General features: G+C 41.0%; 2 protein-coding genes across 2 annotated transcripts in view; one reads left to right on the top strand and one right to left on the bottom strand.

Annotated features, from left to right (window-relative positions):
- The window catches only part of poc1b (POC1 centriolar protein B), a 44,003-nt gene extending 39,125 nt beyond the window's left edge, over positions 1 to 4,878 (bottom strand). The window contains exons 1-6 of the mRNA XM_061076895.1: positions 4,853 to 4,878; positions 3,802 to 3,886; positions 1,620 to 1,791; positions 1,325 to 1,504; positions 439 to 546; positions 62 to 177 (exon numbers count right to left, since the gene is read on the bottom strand). Of these exons, the coding sequence (XP_060932878.1) occupies positions 62 to 177; positions 439 to 546; positions 1,325 to 1,504; positions 1,620 to 1,791; positions 3,802 to 3,886; positions 4,853 to 4,876 (685 nt within the window). The 5' untranslated portion in view covers positions 4,877 to 4,878. The remainder of the gene's footprint in view (positions 1 to 61; positions 178 to 438; positions 547 to 1,324; positions 1,505 to 1,619; positions 1,792 to 3,801; positions 3,887 to 4,852) is intronic.
- An 857-nt stretch (positions 4,879 to 5,735) lies between these two features.
- cep41 (centrosomal protein 41) lies at positions 5,736 to 18,298 on the top strand. Its single transcript, XM_061076727.1, has 11 exons — positions 5,736 to 5,791; positions 6,094 to 6,157; positions 7,330 to 7,377; positions 7,910 to 7,971; positions 8,240 to 8,309; positions 8,423 to 8,567; positions 10,276 to 10,445; positions 10,528 to 10,595; positions 12,065 to 12,179; positions 13,108 to 13,314; positions 17,354 to 18,298. The coding sequence occupies exons 1-11, from the start codon at positions 5,759 to 5,761 to the stop codon at positions 17,482 to 17,484; spliced, it is 1,113 nt and encodes a 370-aa protein (XP_060932710.1). The 5' UTR covers positions 5,736 to 5,758; the 3' UTR covers positions 17,485 to 18,298.
- Positions 18,299 to 27,078: the final 8,780 nt, after the last annotated feature.

Raw genomic sequence — 27,078 nt, 5'->3', positions numbered from 1 at the left:
TCAATTTTCCAATCTGGAAATATCATTAGTATTGTACTGTAGCTCTGAGATTTTGACATACCCTGATAATGCTGAATCAGCTTGTTGGTCCGTAGATCCCAGATTTTTAGTGAACTGTCAGCTCCTGATGATGCAATGCAGGTGCCGCTGGAGTTGAACTCAACAGTCGTTGTTGACCTGTGATGATAAAAACCGAGTTAGTGACCTATAGCAGCTACCATCTAAATAATACACAGCAATGCCATCTATTGGAGAAACAGAGGAACGACTACACCAAATCAGGTACTGTGGTTTTTACATTTTGCTCATCAAGCAACAGACATAATACAATAAATTATCCAGAGTTAGCTTTTTAAGATAATTTTCATATATTGTCCCTAAGCAGTATTTACAAGGCAACCTAAAGGACACCCATGCAGGTTATTTCTGGGAACTTACCCTCCGTAGTCAGAGAAACAGTTGATGCATTGTTTGCTGGATGTGTCCCAGAGTCGAACTGAGTGGTCGTCCCCACAGGAAGCTATGAGCCGCCCATCTGGAGAGAACCTGCAGCAAGGAAAAGACAAAACCCATCAGGTGGAAACACATAATAAACACACCGCTGCCAAGCCTGACTAATAAGTAGCTTATGCCGACTTATCATAGATGGTTCAGAAGCCGTTTTTCAGACATGACCTACGGATGAACTTCGGAGAATTGGGTCCGGTCTTTCTCTGCAGTTTTCCTGTCACACATTCACAGCGCATCAGGAAATTCTCTGCTCAGATGCATAACGTATTCATTCTGCCGCGAAGATCACATGTTTTTGTTCACATCACATTGGCAGCGGCCTCTGCTCTTATCACCACAAACTCTTTTGACATCTTTGTTGCTGTCTTTTTATTGAATTCTTTATTTTTGCATCCGTCTCGTCTAGGACCTCATCACCCGCCCCACTTGCTCACGGTGAAGGACCTCCTGCTGTGTTTCCACATCCACTCATTTATACTTTCTGCAAACTTTAGGCAGCCAGGCGGAGAAAGTCCAGAGAAACTCAGGGGGCTCTCACTTGAACATTTGCATTCACATATAAACCTCTTTTCCGCCAAATTTAGTGCATGTCTGAAAGCAGCTATAAATGTTCTAATAGACCTTATATAGACAGTTATGTGTCTTTCCTAATCATGTCTCAAATGACTGATTAGGGACATATTTCGCTGCAAAATTATCCAAAATTGAAGAGATCCGAGGACTTTCTGAATGCATTTCCACATATTCAACATGTTTAATATACATGCACATTCTAATGCTATAGCTAGAGAGGGTGCTGACAATCATGCTGTACCTGGCACAGCGCACCCAGTTGGTGTGCTGGTTGAGGGAATAGATGAAGCACTGTCTATGCACGCTCCACACTTTGACCGACTTGTCATCAGACGCTGTTACCAGTTTATGGCCATCATGGGAGAATGCAACACTGCGTACTGCAGCAGTGTGAGCTTTAAACACTTTTGACTCTCCTTTCCTGTGACACAACACACAAAAATACAGACCATTCATTCCGTATTAGTGTACATTAATTGTACTTAATGAATAAAAAAGTCATGATTGAAGCTGTAACAGTGACTTTGAAAACCTACATGGAAGGTGTCCACAGTCTGACTGTTCTGTCCTTGGAGGATGTTGCCACCAGGTTACCTAATGGGGAGAACTGCACCCCAGTGATGACATCTTGGTGGCCAACAAATTGGAAGGCCCTCAACTTAGCAGTCAGATTCCAGATCATCAGGCTCTTGTCCACTGACCCTGAGGCTGGAGGAAGACAAAAGAAAGATGAATCAGTGAAGATTAACTAAATTAACTGGACAGTAGAATCCCTACTGCTCCCGTGCAGGAGAACTGTCATTGATTTAAATACACCCTCAGGGCTACTTTTAAAATACTTCCTCTCACCTACTTCTCATGTACTTTGGGACCAAAAGGTCCCCTCCCTACAATCCCTACATAACGCTCTTTCGCTCTCTCCATCTATCTGGATAGACAAAGATCTATCTGTATATCTATCTATCAATCTAGATAGATACAGGGTCAACACAGCCTGGCATATGTCACTGATTAGTAACACATTTAAGGGCGGCTGTGGCTGAGGGGTAGAGTGGTCGTCCTCCAACCTGAAGGTCGACGGTTCGATCCCCAGTCTGAACCATCTGCATGCCGAAGTGTCCTTGGGCAAGATGCTGAACCCTCAATAGCCCCCCATAGAATAACAAAGTGCTGCAAGTAGATGCACTGTATGAATGTGTGTGTGAATGGGTGAATGTGAAACTGTACTGTAAAGCGCTTTGAGTGGTCTTCATCAGACTAGAAAAGCGCTATATAAATACAAATCCATTTACCATTTGCATTACTAGTTTTTGTGTAGATTTTCCAATTTAAAAAGAAACTTTCTCATATTATGTCAAAGGGGCAGCAATATTATGCTCCTATGTCTCTATATTTACTAGGGTTGGGAATTGGCAAAAATGTGACGATTCAATAGTATTGCAATATTTGGGCCATGATTCAATAGTATTGCGATTCTGCGATATATTGCGATACTGCAAGTATTGCGATTCGATTCTGCGATATATTGCGATACTGCAAGTATTGCGATTCGATTCTGCGATATATTGCGATTCATGTCCCCCATATTATTCAAAGGCATTACAAAAAATTAGGAAAATAAGACTGCTCAACTCACTTCAAATGTCACATTTAATTCTGTGAACAACATTGTCTTCTACACATTAACTGAAGTGCAAAAACTTTGTCCTTGAACATTCAGGACACAGGACCTTTGTTATTATTTTCTGAATAGGAGACCTCTCACATGAACGCTGAGCTCCCAGCACATAACTTACAATTATTTAAATACAATACAGTAACATAAAGCAGACATAATAGAGTAACATAAACCTGAGAATAATCATATAAATTAGAGTAACCTCGAGCTTCAATAAAATCGGGCTGCAACTATATCTCCTGCAGTGTAGAACACCCTTTCGCATACACACTAGGTATATTTTAAACTCTGAAACTCCTCGTCATGCTTTGCCAGCCAGGGGCTGTGACATATATAATTGTGAATAAAGTATTAAAAAAAAAATAAAAAAAAATTGCAATACTTTGTGCTACAGTATCGATAGTATCGCGGGCGCAAGATATCGCGATACTGAACAGAATCGATTTTTTCCCCCACCACTAATATTTACCACTATAGACATAGGAGCAGAATTTCAATGTTCCCAAAAAAAGACACACCCTTGGCAAATGTCATGCCGTATGCATCAATACAGCCAAACATTCCAAAAAATAATAACTTAGAAAGCCCAACATTTCCTAATGGTTTAATTTGAGTTAACTCAGATGCAAAAGTTCAGAAAATTATCAAGTTTATGAAGCCAGTGTCCTTTATATCAGTCAGTTTGTGCTTTGCCATTATGTGGAGTGTGCTGTACATGATGATGGCACAACATTTTAGTTTGGATATTCCCATTTCTACATGTACAGTATACAGTACAATTGTACATGTAGCCTAGGTATAGATTTACATGATAAATTCCAAAGAAAGTGTTTGTTTTGCCACTAAATGTTACAGATTAAGATTCTCTACATTTTCTATTTTTGGAAATGTAGTGCATCATTGTATAAAAGGTGAGAAAAAATATGTCTTAACAGTGTTTTTAAGTTAATATTAGATGAGAACCAAAAGCATGACATATGATTACAGCCAACTATCTTCTGTAAATATCTGAGGCTCAAAGCAGCAGCAGCTGGTTTTACCCAGTTGTTTGTGGTTTGGACTGAAGTCTGCACAGGTGACAGCGTCTTTATGACCCTTGAAGTGTCTCTCCAGGGTTGGATCATCCTGCAGAGAGAATGCTCACAGTCAGTCAGCAAAACTTTTAATTTCCTCTGCAGATTAAATGGTGAAATGATACAATGTTGTCTGACAAAAATTTTGAAAAAGTTTTGCTCCGCGGTGATTGTGTTCAAATACTTGTTCAAAGACTTAGTTTTTATATTCACTTTACTGTCAATAGAGTCGCAAAGAATCTCAAACCGATTTATTGATTGAAAAATAGTTACTGATGATCGATTACTGAACAAATAATTGATTGTTGCAGCCGTGCTCCTGAGTGAAGGTTGTGGCTTTAAACCGTTCTTTATGAGCAGAGAACGACAAACACTTGATTAAAAGCAACGCATTTTACAAATCTGAGGTAGATCTATGGAGTGTTTTAACTCCTCAATGTGCTTTCACAATGAATAAGCAATATATTGCTATTGCTTGAAATGATATAGCATAATTATTGATATTGTTTTACTGCCAGCCCTAGATAGCAGATTCATGAACACACAGACAAAGACACAGACACACAGACACAGACGCAAAGACACACAGACACACAGACAGACACAGACACAGGAGGGGGCTCTTAAGCATTCGTGAGTGAACACTGACACATGAACGAGATCTCTAGACTTTGCTGTGTGAGGAAAGACTGTTTATATGGTGCAGGGCTGCAGGTACTTCCTGTGGGACACTGCCTTCGCTGACCAAGCCTGTTCGTGTTTACAAATCTCACTGAAGAGATATTTCACCAGGACACCGCTGAACCTGACATCAACACAAGTCTACAACTCCTTCAACGGGCCAGCACAGAGGAACCAGGGTGTTCTTCACAGCCACGTTCAGGAGCAAATCCTCTTAGCACAGACGCAGCTAGCAAACTCGCCGACTCAGCTACCATTGGCACAAGTGAACATTATCAGAGTAAACGCACGCTTCTCCTCATAAGCTCCTCTGTGAGAATTAAACAAATGTACTCACCAGGACAGACGCCATTGTGGGCATTAGCTGTCTGCACAGAGCTGATGTTGTCAGGAGGAAACTTGTTGATCTTCCATTACTGTCAAACTGGGCGCCTTCAGCAACTGTCCCAGACCCGACCTGTCGAGCCCAGATCGCACCGCTGCGCTCGGTCCAACGGGCGCTCAGTGGAATTAACTTATTTCTTTTTGAGCATCAATGAAAACTGACTTTGTTTTTTTCGGTGGCGGCAAAACACACTCAGTGTTTGTTCCTCGGAGTAACTGTCCACCTGTGGCTCGAGGATGCTGCAGTGAAGAGTGTGCTGCTGCATTCAGGGACCTGGTGCGAAGATTCAATTACAAACAAATCAGTTGGGAACGTTGTAAATAGGAATGCTAACCTACTAAGGTGAACACGGGTGAACATCAGCAAAATTCACTTCAAATATAAAACTAAAATAGTTGATGGGAGAGTGTACACAAATTTTATAAAATACTTGATTTCATGCAAACATTAAAAAAAGTTAGGCTCCATAGCTACAGATGGACGCATGAAGCACTGAATTTGTTTATGCTGCTTGAAATAAGACCCTCTATTTATTTATTTATGCTTTTGTTATGTTATTTTGTCCGTAATATCAACACCAGTACACGCTTGCGATGTTTGTTTACGCCTCAACAACTGTAACCGTTGTCTCCAAAAGATATATCCAGATAAATTACGATTATTTCTATGTGACATGAATGCACCACGCCGTGAAGGTGGAGCGTCCCTCGCTGCCTAGCAACTAGCCACTCTTATCAAATGGAAGCGTTCTGGAGAGTGAGTATCGGCTTCTCTGATTGGTCCAAGTAAGTGCACCGACCAATCATCAGCAAGGTTGTTAAACTTGGACGTTAATGTTTGGTATTCTGGTTTGAAAGGATGTCGCTCAAACAGGGCATCGGCAGTGTGCAGGTAATGTTGGATAAATAACATTTAAAATCTTTTAGTTACCTGCTAATGTCGGTGCTGAATTAGGCTAATGCACCGTGAACACGGTGTGGGCTAACTCAATCAGATGTAGCTGTCCTAGCTAGCTAGCTAGCTGTCATCTCTGTTAAACCATATCCACAGTACACCAGTAAGAATTTAAAGCTTGCTTTGGTCCGTTACGTACTTCTAATCTACGCGATGTGTATAATGTTATTTGCTTTATAAACAAAATACTTCTGTGTACCAAGCTATAGAGAAACAACACATTGTCCTTTTCCTTCTAGTTCATGAAAAGAAGAATACCGAGAAACGCAAAGTACCAACACGTCAAGACCCGATTGGATACAGGTACAGGTTTAAATTATTTAGGTGTCCTGCTCACAGGGTACTCTATTCCCACGGGTTCATCGGACACCATGAAGTACTTTAGTTGTAGTAACACATCCTATATCAGGCTCTATAAGTCAGGACCCCTCAGCTCTGGAACTCACTGCCTGAGGATCTGAAACTTAACCTCTTAAGTGACATCCTTTAAATCACCTCTGATAACATACCTTTGTAATTTAATGATTTCTAGCACAAACTTTGATGTCTTATCTGTGTTATTGTTAGTATTCATATTTTGTATTGTTGGGGGCTGTCTTCCCTTTATTCATTTTATTCCTCTTTTTTCTTGTCTATTGTTTTTGTTTCTACGGTTGGGTGGTTTATTCCATCTATTTTCTATATTGTTTGAACTATTTTGATTTATTTGCCTCAGTCCAGAAATGGCCTAGTCCTTGTTTATTCATATAAAGCACTATTTAACTTTGTTTTAAAAAGAGCTGCATAAATTAAGTTTATTATTAGGATTATAATTGTATCACGTAATTTCAAAGATGGAAAGATTATAGTAATCAAATAAAAGTGGAATACTTTAGATGCATGGTATTCTACTAAAATGTGTGTCCCTCCTGATAGGACAGTAGAACCAGATATGAACCTCACTCTCAAATTACTTAGTTAACACAATAAGCAGAGTGTGTCCTCTTCTTGAGCTGCATTTGGATTGTTGTTATTGATCTAAATTATAATTAACATAAGGTTATATATTGTAGACAATAATCATGTATCAAAAACACATGAGAAAAAAAGACCTAGATTCTGTGGCCTAGGAATCAGTTTGCAGGTTGAGGAACCTGTGCACAAATCTGCTGTTGAGAGTGTTTTAACTTTTCATCTCCCTGCCTGGTAAAGTCACTCAAGCTGCAGAGCTTTCCAGGGATGCGTCAATCGCCCGTTGTGGTTTTATGTTTGTTTATTTATTAATTGAATGCAATTTCCCATGTAGGTGGACAATAAAGTTCTACTCTATTCGATTCTGTTTGATTTTGCTCCTTAACATCACAAGTAACCTGTTCAGGGAAGGACACATAACTCAAGTAGAACAATAATTTCAGGGCCTTAGTATAAACCATTTGATATCTGAAACAACTCAGCTTTAAATCTTCTTCACATTATGGTTATGTTTCGTTTTGTAGGATGCAGCCTTACGAAGTACATGGAAAGACTGGAGGATATTAAAAAAAGTGAGTAACTTGTTTAACGAGGAGAGAAGTTCAGAAGTGGCAGTTGGTTAATATATATAAATTTCTGATGTATTGTGGATTTGTTATGCTTGTATGGTTTTGTCTGAATGTTTCATTGACCAACCCAACGTTTAAAGTCTGGCAGTCATAATTCATCTTTCTTTCTGTCAGCTGGTTTAATAGATGTGAGATAGAGCAGGCAATTTTTCAGGAATCTTTGGGTTCTCATACTACCCCAGTTAATTAAGCAATTAAATAAATGTTAATTTGTGACCTAACCTTCCATTTCTCAGGGAAAAATGAGAGATTCTTTCTGTCTTCAATGGAGGATTGCAGCATTCACACAGTGTGGCCAGACAAAAACTGTGGGGATGTGATTATTGGATGCCAACAAGTGTGAGCTAGTGTGCAGGGATAAAACTGAGTCTGATGTGGGGGAAGTAGTAGCAGCTGTGGATTGACGGTATCATGAGAGAAGACAGGTTAGAGCTGTGGTTCTTGACATTTGTTTTTTTATTCTCCATTTCCCCAGATTACAGGTACCGTGCAGACGAAATATTTAAGCGGTTAAAGGTGACGACATTTGCACAATTGGTAAGTTTTCATTTCATTGCTATATGGTAAAGTCCTGCTGGATTTACTATCAAGTGCTTATCTATTTATTTGTTGCCTATACTTTGGAGATGACTGAATGAATGTAGTGAGAAAACTTGTACTGTTCACTGTACTTAATAATTGATAGACTACTTGTGTGAATAGTTCCAGGATACCATTGTCCATGCACTTTTACTTCCTGTTTCTTTTAACTAGTTTTCTTGCTGGTACATGCATTGCTGAGTTTCAAACTTGTTTTACTCACCAGATACTTCAGGTAGCCTCTGTGTCAGACCTGAATGAATGTGAGAATGATGGTGACTCACACTGCCCAGACGGTAAATGTTATTCATCTACAGCTTCATACCAATAGGCTGATAAACATTTTCTAACATATTGAACTTGGCTCTGACAGTGGGTGACAATCTGTTGATTTCACACTCATTTGCAGACGCCCTGTCAGAGATGTCTGATGCAGACCTGGAGAGTTTGTCCGAACACACCAACGGTGCCCTACACATGTCACCACTTTCTGATCCCCATGGTGCAGGTGACACCAGGGAGAACTGCTACACTTCTAGGTCAACGCTGCTAAGGTAAGAAAGACCTCGCTCAATATCTAACATACCATTTTACCCATTGTCAGTGTTGCACTTGCACAGGAACTGTACCTCTGTCCCAGAAGCTGCACTTAGACGATCTAACAGAGTCGTCCACTGGCTGCACTGTAGAGTATAAAGCTGTTTTCAGACATGAACTAACGATTGTCGGCACAAGGGGGTCCAGAGTTTGCCTTTCAATCACAAAGCATCAGGAGATTCTCTGTTAAAACGGGTTCACAAAAACAAGAAACTTTCCCGAGCATTCATGTGAGGGCTGGTGCAGCAGGATGTAACATAAATTCTGCTTCGGAGGTCACATCTTTTTTTCACAGCATATCGACACCAACATCGGGCCCTTATCAGCAAAAGCTCTCTTAACACCTTTGTCGGTATCTTGTACATGTTTAGCTCAGGATCTCCTGCTGTATTCGCTCATTTGGATAGTCTCCAAAGCTTTTACTAGTGGGCTGGTTGGAGAAACTTCAGACAAAGTCCGAAACCTCTCACTAGGATATTTACATTCACAAATTCAGCCCCTCTGGGCAATGTCTGGACTGGTGTTCAGTGCATCTCTGAAAGCAGCGTATGAAGCAGTGTTACTCCAATACACACAGACTCACCCTCAGTCTCAACCAGCATCCAAAAATCACGGTCCCTAATCACAAGAAGCCCTGTAATCCTACACCCACCATATCTGTGTCACTGAACGCACTGTCCCTTAAGACATCCACTTGTCCTACAACTCCACCCTTCTGCATTACGCACAGTCACCTCCCTCCATCTGTCATCAGTGTACCCAATTCTCACCTGCGTCTTTGCCCCCTCCAACTGCAACAGGAACCCCAGGAGTGTAACTCAATCTGCAACCTCTCCTGGGGCTGCAGACTGTTTGTAATGGCAAAGCTTTTATGTCACGTTCACTGTGCAAGGAACGACATATGGAGAGAAAAGGCACTGGGGTAAAACATATCTACACGTAGGGACAGTGTTGTGTGTTTGACTGACTACCAGATTTAAAGACCTCCCTGCTGTATGAAACACACAACACCAAAATCCTGTACATTAGTGAGTCATCACTGATGATGAGAGGCATTAGTAAAACTTGAGCAGATGATTAAGATGCTGAGCTTCCATCATCTTCTGGTTGCTTAGTCAGTTTTTAAGCTTGGATTAGAGCCGCAACTAAAAGAGTTTGATGCTAGAAAATTAATTGGCAACTATTTTGATAATCAATTCATAATTTCAGTATTTTTTTCTCATAAAAACACCCATCAAACATCACAGTAGACTGAATTTCTTTGTTTTGGTCTGTTAATTGGACAATACAAGACATTTTAAGTAATCTTAATGGAATTTTTTTTTGAAAGCCACGACATTAAAGGCATTTTTGTGAGTTTTTGACATTTTATACATAATTCTTTGAGAAAATTATCATTGGATTAATCTATAGCTCAAATAATTTTTAGTTGCAGCTATGACATGGATATTAATCACTGCATTAAACTTTAAGTAACTGTAAAGCAACATTACTCTACAACTCGGTTGAACTTTTTTTAAGTGTACAACATAAAACAACAGTATACCTTTATAGAACCACTTTTAAATTCACTAGATCCATATTTTTATTTGGATATTTTTCTTCATCAAGATCCTTGAATTATTCTCTGACCCTGTCAGTCTCCTAACCGTTGACCTCCCACAGCGTTGTCAGTGGTGTAGGAGAGCTGAGCCTCGGTGGTGTAGGAGAGCTGAGCCTCGGCATGAAGTGTCATAAGATGGACAATGATACTGACAGGCCCTACCCCGACTGCCCCTACCTGCTGCTGGACGTGCGTGACCGGGACCAATACAACTGCTGTCACATCATCAGCGGTATGTAGCAGAAAAATTATCATCAAGCTCTTTATGCCAAGTAGAATAATTTTAACATCCTAATCATTTGTCTTTCTTATAGCACACAGTTTCCCGATCGCCCAGCTGTCTCGAACAATGAACCCCTTCTCCAAAGAAGTGCTGGAATATGTATCCTTCAACACAAACTGGCATTAAACACTTTCACTTTAGATACTTGTCCATGTCACCAACAACATCAGGGCTTTTTTAAATGCAGGTTTAATGGAAATCTGAAAATACAAGAGGTTGGATTACCAAATTTGTCTTAGTGCATTTCATTAGGAGCTTTCTGCAAAAAGGATCAACATATGAATCTCAGTGTTGATGGAGAACAGTCAGATGTAAGGATCTTATATAGGAGAACTAAGGCCGTTGCTTGAGCCAGTTCAGACTGGTTCTGTAGGCGCAGTTTGAGATTAAAAAACAAGACAAAACTCTGTATTTCTAATCAGATCAGTTCCATTATCCGGATCTTTACATTTTTCTTTACCATTACTTTTATCCATTTTTTAAATGCATTTGAAGTAATACTTACCTTGAGTCTTCAATCACTCTCCAAAATGCTTTCCTAAGAAAGCAATAGAAAATTTATTAATATTAATATCCCCAATATAATGTGGCCAATAGTAATTTCCTTTCGTAATTACTTGGTTCTCGGTAAATTCAAAATGTTTCTCTCTTATTTTTTATTTTATTTTTTTGTTGCTTTATACATTTTTAAATATCCTGCCTGACCAACATAAATCATAATGCCTTAGAGAAATTGTCTACATAGCGCGCCTTTGGAGTCTTGCATCACACAATCCAAATATTAACCAGTAATATTTTATTCCATGGTTGTGGTCTTAGCAAAACTTAGGTACCTCGTCAGTTTACCTCCAGGTTTCATACTAAACCTTGGTTAAAAACTGTACAGCGCTTTAACCCATCTGGGATCCAATCCCTCTAGAAACACGTATCTTTAGCAATAAGTTACCAGGTACAAAATATACTTGAATTTTCAGATTCTCACCAGAATGATCGCAGTGCTGAGACGATCCTGGTTCAAGTCTAGGTCCCTCCATCACCCTCTTCCTTTTGGAAGTTGAGGTTGGAAACTACTTTTTTCAAGAAGGCCATTCAACCGCTGACACCGAGTCCAGATGCACCCAGTCGTCCGATCCCACTTCTGGCACCAAATTGTGATGGAAATCAGAAAATATAGGGAGCTAGATTACAAAATTGATCTTTGTGTAATATATTAGGAGCCTTCTGCAGAAATGATCAACACCGAGAGTCACAGGGATCTCACAGTGTTGATGGAGAAAAGTCAAATGCAAGCATCTTATATAGGAGACATAGGCTGTTGTCTGAGCCAGTTCAGACTGGTTCTGTAGGCGCAGAAACAGGACAAAACTCTGTATAAGTTTCCTATCAAGATAGAGCAGACACGAAATAAGTAATAGGAAGGTAATAAAAGATTCAGGTCTCAGATAGTTTAAATCATTAAAAGGTTCAGACGGGTATATAAAAGGAACTTTTCAACTACAAAATAGTTTTCTACCACGCAGGTACAACTGATTACTGTCTTGTCTGAACTTAACCCACACTCTGTTTAGAAAAACGCAGCAGGGAAGATCATCATTGTGTATGATGAGGATGAGAGAATAGCCGGCCAGGCAGCCACCACCATGTGTCAGCGAGGAGTCGAGAATCTGTTTATGTTGTCTGGAGGTAAGTCAGACTTTCTCTAAATCATATAGGGAATATTTTGTACCATTCTTGGGTTGTAGTCGCGAGAGGTTCTGGAGCTTACATTTTTGCGTTTCAATAACTCATGTATGAGTATGTAAGGGAATATAAAGAGGTACTGCGCACTTAAATGCGTTTTTTTTGGGGCTGTAAACTAAATCATATGACTGCTCATGACTGTAATGAAATGCATGAATGCTGGTTTTAATATCACTCATTACAAATTTTAGATTTATGTGGTAACATGGTTCTTAATGCGAATTAATGTATCAAACCGTCTTGGACCTTGCAGGACCAATGCTTATGTAAAATCAACAGTTTGGGATTTATATATCTACGTAATGTAAAAATATTAGAAAACTCTAATAGGCTTTTGATCACAGCGCTCCTCAGAAACAGTTTAGCACCAGCTGTCTTGGCACAAGCCGCCTTTTCCAGTAGTTCATGTTGCTAGGAATCACTGCTCTTGACCGTCAGGAAACTCTGGAGGTGACAAGCCTCTTTTCTGTTGAAAAAGTGTGTGTGCTGCTCCTGGAGTCAATGCTCATAGATAGACACCCTAGATAGCTTAGCTCTATCCCTGCTTGTCCAGTATGTGACCAAAGACACAGGGGTGTTTCCTCCAATTTACTAATCCTCTCCATCTATCTGCTTGATTTTTATCTGCTGTCCAAAATGTTTACAAATCTACTCTCTGTGCAGGGTAGAGAGAGATGAGGGTAGCTGTGTTTTAGTTCGGCCTTCAAGGCATTTTTTGAATTTACAGGGAAAGAAACTTCAACCAAAACTTATGGGTGAAGTTACACTTAAGAATGTTATATTAGTCAACCCATGACACAAATTTGTAATATGAACTATTAAAGCAAAAATTGTGCCTGAAAAGAGCTGTCGTCTCACTTCGTTCTCCCAGGTCTCAAGGTAATCGCTCAGAAATTTCCAGAGGGGTTGACCACAGGCTCCATCCCGACCACTTGCCTGTCGTGTCCCACCTCGTCAAAGTGGAAGAAGAGTTCTGTTCAGCAGCAGATGCAGGCAGCAGAGATGAGGAGGCGCTTTACATCAGATGAGCTGACTAAGATCCAGGAGCAGCTGGAGGAGATACTCATCCCAAGTAACCGTAAGACCACACTGTTACAAACTCACAACCCCTTTTCAGTATTGAAAAAATTAGATTGTATGGTAGGGTAAGGGGTTTGAGGGTTTTGCTGAAAATAAACGTAGTTTGGTTCAAAATGTGAGTAAATGATATGATATAGTTCCCATTGTGAAATGATTGCCTTTGATATATTCAGGTGCTTTGAAGTCAGAATGTGGATTTATGTTTTTTAAACAACCCACTTTAAAGATGAGTTAAAGATGAGATAAGAAGCTGGAGGAGGAGAGCCTTTGGTCTCTCTTTCTCTCACTCTTTGAATCAATCCACAAAGCAGCAGCATATTCTACTTTGAGTTGGAGATGTCCAGTCGTCTAGTTTTTTGTATTGGTTTTGATTAAGATTGACTTTAATAGCGATGGCCCACTTCGTCAGCTTTTCTTTCATTCATTTAGTTCCTTTATGGCTTGCGTTTTTTTTTTACAAATAAACTCTTATTTCGACTCATCCAACCGTTTATTTATGGTGTCCATTTAACATGGTATGACCTCATCTAAATCTTTGTTTATTGATTGTTGTGGGGTGGTAACAGGTTTATAAGTGATGACAATTCATGTCATAATTTTGCCAACTTTCTGAGTTCCCTTCTGACTAGGGCTGAACGATTTGGGAAAATAATCGAATTGAGATATTTTCCCCCAATATTGCGATTTAATATGCGATTTTTTTATTTGATACTCTTCTTTTTTTCCAACAAAACGTAATGAATGATTTAAATATGACCAACACAATATTAGATACATTTAGTGTAAAATATTCTTTAAAATGATAGGTGTCTTACTGCTCCCAAGTTAGTAACATTTCACACAACTGAAACATAGAATTTGCTTCTACTATACTTTGAAAATATTTTGTAAAATCAAAGTAAAAAAAGTTATAAATAAAAAACGGAGAAATCCACAGGCCACAGAGTCAAACAGTATAAGAATAAGAATAAGATACACTTTATTTATCCCACACACATGCACAAACATGCATAGACACACTCATGCAATGGGGAAATTAGTCCTCTGCATTTATCCCATCTGGTGTGATCTTTGGACAGACACACAGAGCAGAGCAGTGGGCAGCCATGTACAGCGCCCGGGGAGCAGATGTTGGGGGAGTAAGGTGCCTTGCTCAGGGGCACTAGACAGGGTAGGGAGAATAGTCTTTTGAACTTTTGGACAGATCCAGGTTCGTCTTTATGTTGTTATTCTATCCAGGTAAGTTTTTGTTGAAACTCCGTGGAGTCGAACCGTGGAGTCGAACCAGAGACCTTTTTCTGCCAGTAGTCCAAGTTTCTGCCACTAGTCCACCGTACAACTGCATGTATGAACAGTTTCCTGAAGCTAATGAAATGGTCCCACTCCTCAGACTTTGATTTTTAACCCTTTCGAACACAAGTCACGTAACAGACAGAGTGTGTGTGGAGCCACAACACAGCAGACATGAGGCGGTGTAAAGACATCGAGCGTCCCGTTCATGTCCGGGTGGTTGTGCAGCGGTACGGAGGCACCGGGCCTCAGCAGGAACACCCCCATGCTGAACATCTCCGTCTCGCAGATGTGCGTGTAGGGGACCGGGGGGCTCTGGCCTGTTCTATGTTTCCGCCACGTCGACCGAAGACTTGAGGCCCCTGTAGGGGACACAGGCCTGCTTCGCTATCTTCTGGATCAGCGTAGTTTTGTTGTCCCGCGGCATTCTGGCTGCGGGTGAGGACAGCAGCCCGGTGCCCTACTCTCGTTCGCACGTAATAATCGCGCAAGTTGCGATTAGGAAATCGCGTTTTATCATATCGCGATTTTATCGCAAATGCAATTCATCGTTCAGCCCTACTTCTGACTCAGACCTAGAATTTTGGTCCATGACGCACAATTATCAGTGTCGTGGCAATTCTGCAATACCACTCTGACAACGAGGAACGAGACACAAATCTCTTACAGTATTCTCACATTTGATGCTCAGCGCATGGTGCATAAGTCAAAGGTTGGTTTGTAATATGCACAGCGATGGGAAGCAGTTTTTTCTCTTTATACATTTGGCTGGTTCCTCCCCCTCTTGTTAAGGTTGTTTCTAAGCCAAAGGTCTGTGTAACGGCCCCCCGCTTCTCCATACAAACGATGTCCGCCATCTTGGCGGACATCTTCAAAACCGTTATATGCTCTTACTCTAGCAGCTGCTACCTGGACTTCCTTCTCTGCCTTAAGCTGCTGCAGGTTCCTTCTTTCCTCTTCTAGCTTTGATTGTCTCTCTGTCCTTTTCCGCTCCAATTCAGTCAACATGGACGCCTCTTCAAGTTTCCATTCATCTTCCAGTATTCTGAGCTTGGATTGCTGAGCTAGAATGTCTTTAGTTGCCTTTACCTCCGCTTGCTTGGCTGCGAGCTCTGCTTCTGCGTCTTGTCGTTTACTAGAGCTTGTGGAAATTGCATTTGATTGGTCTGAGTTCTGTGATGTTTCTGAAAATGCGGTTTCAGTATTTGTAAGTCCAAATATGGAGCCATGCTCTTCCTTACTCAGCACTATTCTCACCCTCTCCTTCTCGACTCGTTCATTATAGTTGCCATCAATGATTATTCTGCGATTGCTCGCAAGAGCAAGAATTTCTTCAGTCAGAGCAGAGCAGGTGTCCATTTTACCAACGATATCTGGAGTGGTGGTTTGGCTGCATACAAGGGCCTCATAATGATGGCTCACCACATCATGGTTTGTACTAATTTTTCGTTGGATTTTATCGAGGTCATCTGGAGAGCAGTAGTTTTTCAATTCAGTCCGAACTTCTCTTGCTGACAATTTCCAGGACTCATAGGCCTTATAAAAGGTATTTGTGTGCAGCTCTCTGATGTTCTCAGGAATTATTTTTTGCCGCGAGCCTGGTCTGTCTTGATGCATGGGAACTGATTTACTTGTTGCTGCTGCTTTAAGTGACATTTTATTTTACTTGCGTTGTTAATTTGAATTTCGGACCTTAATCTTTAGGTATGATATACAGTGTGCCTGAATAGAACCTCTGCCAGTAGTCGCTTTAATTTAGTAACTGCTATTTCTTTGACCAGACATTTACAAAACAGTTGAATACTTAAGAGTTTCAGTACAAAACGGATGCAACATAAATATTATAAGCAAAGGAAAAAAAGGCTTGACAGGCACAAACAAAAGAGGATGCGTTATAAATATGCTCAACAAGCTATCCTAGGCGATTTAAACAGTGTTTACGCTCCTCAAAGAAAACAATAAATAATGTTGCAACATGACACATATTTATCATTGGTCGTTATAATCGTCATCATCATTATTTTGTGATCAGTTTTGACTTTAACACAGCAGCAAAGTCCACAACAATTATTGTATTTACATGTGAAAAGCTTCATTAAAAATTGCATATCCATGTCTCTCAGTGCAGCTATTATGCGTGCAATTTGATGCGTTTCCGGTCTTGCCTGACGGTCGATTTGTAAGTTTGTGTCTTCGCGTGACGACACGGGTCAGGAAGACGTTCCAGTGTAGCTTCGAGTTTTACTGTAACGGCCCCCCGCTTCTCCATACAAACGCTGAGTCTCTTGAACTGATGTTACACGGCTCCTTTGCTGCAGGTAACTATGCGAGGGGAGTCGCTACGTGTAAAAGACAACGAAATAAAACTGAAAATAACCCAAACCGTAGTTGAACATAAGAACAATATATAGCCCAACCCTAAAATAAATGAATAAAACAGTCTGCATAAACTGGCCGGTTTTGCTGACGGTTAGAGTCTGAATCCACCAACAAAACCGTGGTTAAGGCAATCAGGCCGAGATTCATTCAGTTGTACAGAATTCAGCATGATCAAGGTTACATAGTATGAGATTTAATCATGATCAATTATAGGGGAGATAAACATGATGACATTGTGCATGATCAAAATGTTACATTTCCCTTACATCGGGCCAATTAAGCATGAATCAAAACCAAATTTCCCCTTGGTAGAAGACTGACTCACTTAATTTCCTATTCCTCACCAGTGTTTGTGTGTGCATTCACAGAGAGCAGCAGATCCAGCAGCATGTCAACCCTCAGCTCCCGCTCCAATACATCCGGCGCCGGGAGTCGACTGAGTTCCTCTGCATCTGGAAGGAACAGTTCCAGGATTCAAAGCAGTACACCCTGGAAATAACCTTCAACCACACAGATACACAGAACTAAACATACCTCTGACCAACCAAATCAGTTGTAAAATAACTTACTAAGAAAACCCCACTCTCCATCTTCACTTATGGAGATGTAATGCCTAGCTCCATCACTATGACATTCCTAAAAGAGTTATAGTTTGATTTCTGCAGTGTCAAACATTGAATGTTGACATGACCTGAAGGATGTGCTTGGAATGTCTGTATTGCACAAGTTTGAATGTATGTTGAGATAATGTGATCTATTTTGTAAAAGCATGAAAGGTTGTGCTGTATTTTTTTAATAAGCCTCATGAGGTCTTATTTTAATTCCTTAACTGACAACGCACAGACAGCCTCTATGTGCAACTTCTTCATCCACCTACACACTAATGATACTTTGACTTTCTTTTGCGTGTCTATGTTTGTGCGTGCACAGCAAATTGTGAACCACTGTAACTGATTTAAGTGACGCCTTCACACAGATCAACGTGCACATCACAAATTCACAGTGCAAGGACCAGACTGTATAGGCAGCACTTTGTTTCTTAGCGATGCTTTTGAAAAACAGTATTGATTCGTGGCCTTTGGTTCTGTTGGTGATTTGTTCCTTCGTGCTCAGCTCCTTACTACAGTAACACAATCAAAATGAAGTGAATTTAATTAAGATACGGACTCATTTTGTGTTTTCCAAATCATGCCTAACTGGTTCTAATCAGGTGATCTCATCACTTGATTTTGTTGGTTAATTAATGTGCACGAATAGAGTTTATGATTGTTTGCTGTTAATAGTTATTGTGAAATTATCATTATTAAAAAGAAAGCTACCTGAATCACTTAGTGTTTTGTTATTTCAGCAGATATGTGATCTGTGAACCCACTGCTCCATTCCTGCTCAGCACATCTGTCTAGGATTTTTTTAAAGAGATAAAACCTCCCTATGAAGGAGACCAACTTGGAAACTTTAAAGGTTTATATAATGACACTTTCAGGTTTGCTACCAGGACATTCCGGATGGTTAGCATAGAAGTCCCTGAGAAGAGTGGCGTCCAGGATGAGCCGCATAGAGGTTCAGGAGCGCTCCTCTGGGCCACAACCCTCCCAGTCCATCAGGTACCGGAAGCCTCTGCCCGGTCGCCTGTCATCCAGGATGAGGTAGACAATGAATGTTGGATGGTTGTCCATGATCGGGGTGGGTGGAGAGAGTTAGGTAGGAGGACTGGAGGAGACTGGCTTAATGAGGGATGTGTGAAAGGTGGGAACTCCAGAATGAGGGATGTTGGGCAGAAACACAGTCCCGGTTGGCCTGCTTGGCCTTTCCGTTGGTCTGAGGTTGATAGCTGGAGGATAAGCTAACTGACGCCCTGAGTGCCAGGCAGAAAGCCTTCCACACCTGGGAGAGGGACAAGTGCACACCCTTAGAGAACCGTCCAACAATGGTGAGTATGGTTGTGTTACCTGCCGATGGGGGGAGAACAGTATCGAAATCCACAGCAATATAGGACCATTCTGGTTGGGGATGGGCAATAGTTGAAGCAGTCCAGAGGGAGGCCGGTGGGAAACCTCCTGGGGCCCAGACCAAGCAGGCACAACAAAGGACTGAGTGTCCTGGGCGATTGTGGGCCATAGAAAACATAGCTTAATGAATTCTAAAGTGCATTGAACTCCCAGATAGTAAGTTAGTTTTGACGTATACCCATACAGGAACACTTGGGATCTGAGAGGGACAGGAACATAGAGGCGGTAAAGGGGACCATTGCCTGGGCAGGGTTGAATTTAAACAAGAAAAGAGACAACCTTGCTTGACAGGAGTTTAACCTCTTAGCTGATTGAAGATAAACCATATTTTGTCCAAACAATGAAAGGACACTCCGCCCCCTCCAACAGGTGCCGCACTCCTCCAGAGCCAACACCACCGCCAGGAGCTCATGGTTCCCAACAACATTATTCTGCTCAGCCTGGGTGACATGATGTTTATCCTTCGGAGACTGGAAGAGGATGGCCCCAACTATGGTGTCCTTCCGGAGAGGATGAAGGTGGAATGAGTCTTCCAGTCAGCGCTTCCTGGATGTATTTTTCCATGGTTTATCTCTCAGGTTTGGACAGATTGTACAGCCTGCTGGAGGGAAGCATGGCACTGGGGAGCGATTTTATGGTGCAATCATAGGGACGGTGAGGGGGTGATAAAAGGTTATTGTCCTTACTAAAAACCTCTTCCAGGTTGTGGTTGGCTAGGGGAACTTAGGATAGGTCCGTGGAAATAGTAAGGGGAGAGGGACGGGAACCTGGAGACGGGCAGGCTGATCTAAGGCAGTTAAGAGTGGCAATGGACGCTCTAGCCTACTGGACAGTGTCTCCAGTCAAGTCCAGTCCGGTGACCTAGACCCATTAACTTTTTGTGAGTATTAAACAAATGTACTCACCAGGACAGACACAATTGTGGAATTTTGCTGTCTTCCCAGAGCCGAATTTGTCAAGAAACTTGTTGATCTTCCATTACTGTCAAACTGTGCGTCTTCAGCAACTGTCCAAGACCCGACCTGTCGAGCCCAGTTCCCACCACTATGCCCCGTCCAATGTTGGCCCGTTAACTGGCTCTCAGTGATACTAACCTATTTCTTGTTATCAATGAAAACTTACTTTTGTTTTTGCGATAGCAGCAATATACACTGCAGTGAAGAGAGTGCTGCTGCATTCAGGAACCTTGTGTAAAAATTAAATTACAAATAATCTGTTGTGTAAGTTGTAAATAGGAATGCTTACCTACTAAGGTGAACATCAATTCAAATTTAAAACTAAAAGAGAGGTTCTGAACACAGGCATATCAGTATGTCTCTGAACTCTGAACTAAGTGTTTTTACAGTACTTTGAAGTATCCTTAAATGATCTATTTTCTACAGTGAAAATCCTGAAATTATCTATTCCAGAGTGAAAAAGTTGGACTTTACTTTGAAAAATCTTCAAATCTATCCAGTAAAAAGGTTTGCTATTCAGTATGTAGGTAGTCAGAGAGGTTCTGAACACAGGCATATCAGTATGTCTCTAAACTTATTGAGCAAAGTGTTTTTACAGTACTTTGAAGTATCCTTAAATGATCTTTTTTCTTCAGTGAAAATCCTGAAATGATCTATTCCAGAGGTCTTCAACGTTTTTCCGGCCAAGGACCCCCAAACAGGTGGAGAGATGGAGCAGGGACCCCCTACTATATATATTGCATAAAATTGTGTTTTATATTAAACTGGACCTAGTGCCATGTTCAACATAACTACCCTGATATTGTGCATTCAATACTAAGCTATTCAAATATTACAAGGGTTCATATATTCATGTTTTTAATTTAAACATGTGCAAGGTACAGTATGGCCATGCCACTGCCATTTATAAACATACAGTTGGTACGGAAAGTATTCAGACCCCTTTAAAATTTTCACTCTGTTTCATTGCAGACATTTGCTAATATTTCTATTTCTCATCAATGTACACTCAGCACCCCATCTTGACAGAAAAAAAAACAGAAATGTAGAAATTTTTGCAAATTTATTAAAAAAGAAAAACTGAAATATCACATGATCATAAGTATTCATACCCTTTGCTCAGTATTGAGTAGAAGCACCCTTTTGAGCTAGTACAGCCATGAATCTTCTTGGGAATGATGCAACAAGTTTTTCACACCTGGATTTGGGGCTCCTCTGCCATTCTTCCTTGCAGATGCTCTCCAGTTCCGTCAGGTTGGATGGTGAACGTTGGTGGACAGCCATTTTCAGGTCTCTCCAGAGATGCTCAATTGGGTTTAGGTCAGGGCTCTGGCTGGGCCAGTCAAGAATGGTCACAGAGTTGTTCCGAAGCCACTCCTTTGTTATTTTAGCTGTCTGCTTAGGGTCATTGCCTTGTTGGAAGGTGAACCTTCGGCCCAGTCTGAGGTCCAGAGCACTCTGGAAGAGGTTTTATTCCAGGATATCTCTGTACTTGGCCGCATTCATCTTTCCTTCAATTGCAACCAGTTGTCCTGTCCCTGCAGCTGAAAAACACCCCCATAGCATGATGCTGCCACCACCATGTTTCACTGTTGGGATTGTATTGGGCAGGTGATGAGCAGTGCCTGGTTTTCTTCACACATACCGCTTAGAATTAACGCCAACAAGTTCAATCTTGGTCTCATCAGACCAGAGAATCATATTTCTCATAGTTTGGGAGTCCTTCATGTGTTTTTTGGCAAACTCTCTGCGGGCTTTCATATGTCTTGCACTGAGGAGAGGCTTCCGTCGGGCCACTCTGGCATAAAGCCCCGACTGGTGGAGGGCTGCAGTGATAGTTGACTTTGTGGAATTTTCTCCCATCTCCCTACTGCATCTCTGGAGCTCAGCCACAGTGATCTTTGGGTTCTTCTTTACCTCTCTCACCAAGGCTCTTCTCCCACGATTGCTCAGTTTGGCTGGACGGCCAGGTCTTAGATTATGGAGGCCACTGTGCTCTTAGGAACCTTGAGTGCTGCAGAAATTCTTTTGTAACCTTGGCCAGATCTGTGGCTTGCCACAATTCTGTCTTTGAGCTCCTTGGGCAGTTCCTTCGACCTCATGATTCTCATTTGCCCTGACATGCACTGTTAGCTGTAAGGTCTTATATAGACAGGTGTGTGCCTTTCCTAATCAAGTCCAATCAGTTTAATTAAACACAGCTGGACTCCAATGAAGGAGTAGAACCATCTCAATGAGGATCAGAAGAAATGGACAGCATGTAAGTTAAATATGAGTGTCACAGCAAAAGGTCTGAATACTTATGACCATGTGATATTTCAGTTTTTCTTTTTTAATAAATTTGCAAAAATTTCTACATTTCTGTTTTTTTCTGTCAAGATGAGCTGCTGAGTGTACATTAATTAGAAATAAAATGAACTTTTTTGATTTTTGCCAATTGCTGCAATGAAACAAAGAGTGAAATATTTATAGGGCTCTGAATACTTCCCGTACCCACTGTACATCTTGCATATAACACTGAGCTATTAAAGTAATTCAGATTCATGTTTTTATTTTAAACATACATGTAGAAGAGACAGTGAATACTCATCTGTGGATGGCACACATACCCCCACATTAGTGAGATGTCGGACCCTGATGGGTAGCACACAACTTATCTAATCTTAGATGGATGGAGCTTGTCAGGCAGAGGGTCAAATCAGCCTCACAATATGTTGGATGCATGTTAATGTGTATTGAAAGACAATTACATTTGTGAAAAAAAAAAAAAAAAAATTATAAAAAATTTAAAAAATTGTCTAATCAACCAAAGATTTCGCGGACCCCCTGCAGTACCTCCGCGGACCCCCTAGGGGCCGCGGACCCCCTGTTGAAGACCTCTGATCTATTCCACAGTGAAAATGTTTGACTTTACTTTGGAAATCTCCAAATCTATACGGTAAATATCACATCATCACCACAGCACCTGCAGATACAAAGCAACACCTGAATTGCCCCAAGGATTTTATTAATTCAGTGCAATATTAAGTCAGAGCTTTTTCCCTCCAGTGTATATATTGGGTTTTAAAAAATATATTAAATAGGACAAAGAGATAATATTCAATGTCTGAAAGATGATGAGAATCTAAATAAATGATAGATCAACGCAAAATTATCAGTCATATGGATTTTGATTATAACCAGCATTACCACAGTACAAGCAAACAACCCATCTACAACGGCCATTGCACCAGTAAAGCAAATAATAGATTACTATACTTAAATGCAATTTCTAAAATTTTTAGGAATGCAAAGCAGCACTAGGTTGGCCCGAGCACATGCATTTTGAAGCGTTGCAAGTGTTTTGCCCGAAAAAAATAAATAATGACTGAGGAAATATTGACACATAGAGCTCTTCAGGCTTGGACTCTGATCATGAGACATAAGTTTGGTGGTGATAGGACAATGCAGAGTGGAGTTATGACAACATCGTCTCCTTTGGCCAAGAATGAACCTTCGCCGTACCTCAATGTTTACACGGTTTGAGGAAATGTCTCAATTCTGAAAACGTCACCTTTGCAAGACATAAAGATTCCTTTGATATTTGACCACTGACACTGCAGGAGTGGAGTTGTTTGTTTACGGCTCAGAATCAAAGGATCATGGTCCATGTATGTCCGTGTTACAGAACATCGTGTTTTAATGGCGTGTAATCAAACTTTGACGCCACGCCCGCCACGGTCACACCGTGTGTCGAAAAATTGATCTTTTGATAACTTTGTATCTCCATCTTGTTGTGATGACACTCATCTCAATTTGAAGTTGATCTGATGAAAGCCCTGGTACAAGTACCTCAAAGTAAAAATGTGGAATATGGCCAAAATGGCCACTAAATGTAAAATAGCAGGCTGTCTGTTGCGTTTTTCCCATTGCACCTCACGACCTCTTTGTTTGTCTGGTCATGATACACCTGTGTATCGATTTTTGTGAAGATCGGTCAATGTGAACACGTTCCAGGGGTCTCGGGGGACACTGTTGATCATTTTTCCTCCAGAATACTTCACCATTTTCTAATTTTCTGCAAATTTAGGTAAGAATTTGAGCAATTTCAATAGGGGCCTCACCTGTCAGTGCTTGGGCCCTAATTAGAAAATATATTTATGAAATTATGTTTGTTAACACAATTATAGTGTTCGATATGAGAATGTTTGAGCTTTTCCAAGGGCTGCCAAAGAGCCAGGAACTCCAACGTTGTAATGATCTACAGCCGTGGCAAAAAGTTTTGAGAATGACACAACTATTGGTTTTCACAAAGTGTGTTGCTTCAGTGTTTTCAGATCTTCTTATCAGATGTTACTATGGTATACCAAAGTATAATTACTAGGGATGAGCGAGTACAGCATTATCTGTATCTGTATCTGTTAACCATATGAATTATCCGTATCCGTACTCGGAGTGGGCGGGGCCTAACCCGGAAGTGGGTGTGATTTAACCTGGAAGTGGGCTGGTTCAACATAACTTTCTTTATTAACTTTGACATTTTTTTATGATTTTTTTATTTTTATTTTTTTTAAATTTATTTCCAAACCAGGTGTGTGTGTGTGTGTGTGTGAGTGAGATGCGATGGACGTTCACTGTCTCCCGGAGAAACGAACACTCCGTGCCCCCAGCACAGAAAGACGCGAACCACATTCGCTCACAAGTCACACAGACTGGCCCCTCCATTTTCACCTCACATTAACACTTAAAGTTTAGTGCAGTGTAATTGTTTGCCGTGATAATTAAATGCCAGTGTGATAATAGATGACAATTTCAAACCATACAAACTGTCATGTTGTACTGTATTTAATAGAGGTTTACTTTACTGTAAAGTAAGTGTAAATGTAAAGTGAAAACAACAAAACCAGTCACCATGACCCGTGAACAAATACAATTCACGTCCCTCCACACCAAAAACACAGAGTGTTAATTTCTCCGGGAGACAGCGAACGTCCGTCGCATTTCCAGCGCTCCTCTACTGAGCCATTGCAGGTCTCGTGAAAATTTTTCCAAAGACTCGTACCCGAAGACCCAGTCGGGAAAAGAACGAATCATTTCTGCTTCCTTGACTGAGCCTATAGAACAGTCCCGATGCGCAGTGAACCTGAGTGACTGAGAGACAGAGCTGTTCTGTGAGTGAGTGAGCAGAGCCGTGTGTGACAGGAGGAGCGCTGTGACGCTGTGTGAGGATTTTCATTCAGTCAGAGCACAGATAATGACTCCGATTACTCGTATTATACTCGTAATCGGCAAAAGTGCTTTATCCGTACCGGATACTCGTTTCAGCCGAGTATCCGGCTCATCTCTAATAATTACAAGCATTTCATTAGTGTGAAAGAATTTTATTGACAATTACATCAACTTTATGCAAAGAGTCAATATTTACAGTGTTGACCCTTCTTTTTCAAGACCTCTGCAATTCACCCTGGCATGCTGTCAATTAACTGCTGGCCCACATCCTGACTGAAAGCAGCTCATTCTTGCATAATCAATGCTTGGACTTTGTCAGAATTTTTTTTTTTTTTTTGTCCACCCGCCTCTTGAGGATTGACCACAAATTCTCAATGGGATTAAGGTCTGGGGAGTTTCCTAGCCATGGACCCAACATTTCAATGTTTTGTTACCCGAGCTACTTAGTTATCACTTTTGCCTTATGGCAAGGTGCCCCATCATGCTGGAAAGGGCATTGTTTGTCACCAAACTGTTCTTGGATGGTTGGGAGAAGTTGCTCTCGGAGGATGTTTTGGTACCATTCTTTATTCATGGCGGTGTTCTTTGGCAAAATTGTTAGTGAGCCCACTCCCTTGGCTGAGAAGCAACCCAACACAGGAATGGTCTCAGGATGCTCTACTGTTGGCATGACACAGGACGGATGGTAGCGCTCACCTTTTCTTCTCCAGACAAGCTTTTTTCAGATGCCCCAAACAATCGGTAAGGGGATTCATCAGATAAAATGACTTTACCCCAGTCCTCAGCAGTCCAATCCCTGTACCTTTGGCACAATATCAGTCTGTCCCTGATGTTTTTCCTGGAGACAAATGGCTTCTTTGCTGCCCTTCTTGACATCAGGCCATCATCCAAAAGTCTTTGCCTCACTGTGCATGCAGATGCAATCACACCTGCCTGCTGCCATTCCTGAACAACCTCTGAACTAGTGGTGCCCCGATCCTGCAGCTGAATCAACTTTAGGAGACGGTCCTGGCGCTTGCTGGACCTCCCTTTTTCACAACAATTGAACCTCTCTCCTTGAAGTTCTTGATGATCCGATAAATGGTGAATTCAGGTTCAATCTTACTGCCAGCAATATCCTGGCCTTTGAAGCCCTTTTTGTGCAAAGCAATGATGATTGCATGTGTTTCCTTGCAGGTAACCATGGTTAACAGAGGAATAACAATGATTTCAAGCACCACCCTCCTTTTAAAGCTTCCAGTCTGCTATTCTGTCTCAATCAGCATGACAGAGTGATCTCCAGACTTGTCCCCGTCAAAACTCTCACCTGTGTTAACAAGAGAATCACTGACATGATGTCAGCTGGTCCTTCTGTGGCAGGGCTGAAATCCAGTGGAAAATGTTTTTTTGTGGATTTTTTTCTTCATAACATTCTTGAGTATATGCAAATTGCTATTATAAAAACTGAGGCAGCAGACTTTGTAAGAATGTATATTTGTGTCATTCTCAAAACTTTTGGACACGGCTGTAGAGCAGATATGAGGATGCACACAAATTTGGATCTTCTGATAAAAGACCTGATTTTGTTAGGCTATAAAGAAGTAAGAGTGAACAAAAGATATTTGTAAAACCTCTTTAATGCATGATGAACAGAAATGACCTGACACTATTTCCTTTACTGGACTTGTTTATGCTGCTTGAAATAAGACCCTGTATTTATTTTTTTTTGCTTTTGTTGTAATCTTTTGTCCGTAATACTGTATCAACACCAGTACACGCTTGACATGTGTGTATACACCTTAAAGGTTTGCAATCGTTGTCTCCGTTTTGGAGAGTGAATATCGGCCTCTCTGAGTGGTCCAAGTAAGTGCACTTACTTGGACCACTCAACCCCGCCGACGAATCAGAGGGGTTGTTCAACTTTGATGGTAATGTTGATAT

Source organism: Limanda limanda, chromosome 8 (assembly GCF_963576545.1).
Source record: "Limanda limanda chromosome 8, fLimLim1.1, whole genome shotgun sequence".
Taxonomy (NCBI): Eukaryota; Metazoa; Chordata; class Actinopteri; order Pleuronectiformes; family Pleuronectidae; genus Limanda; species Limanda limanda.
This window is presented reverse-complemented; position numbering and strand designations above follow the sequence as displayed.

Bases quoted from the DNA above. Each gene is read 5' to 3' on its own strand.
- cep41 (XM_061076727.1), top strand. From the start codon at position 5,759: ATGTCGCTCAAACAGGGCATCGGCAGTGTGCAG. The intron at 8,568-10,275 runs GTAAGAAAGACC...GACCTCCCACAG, and splicing joins TCTAGGTCAACGCTGCTAAG to CGTTGTCAGTGGTGTAGGAG. The intron at 10,596-12,064 runs GTATCCTTCAAC...CACTCTGTTTAG, and splicing joins CCAAAGAAGTGCTGGAATAT to AAAAACGCAGCAGGGAAGAT.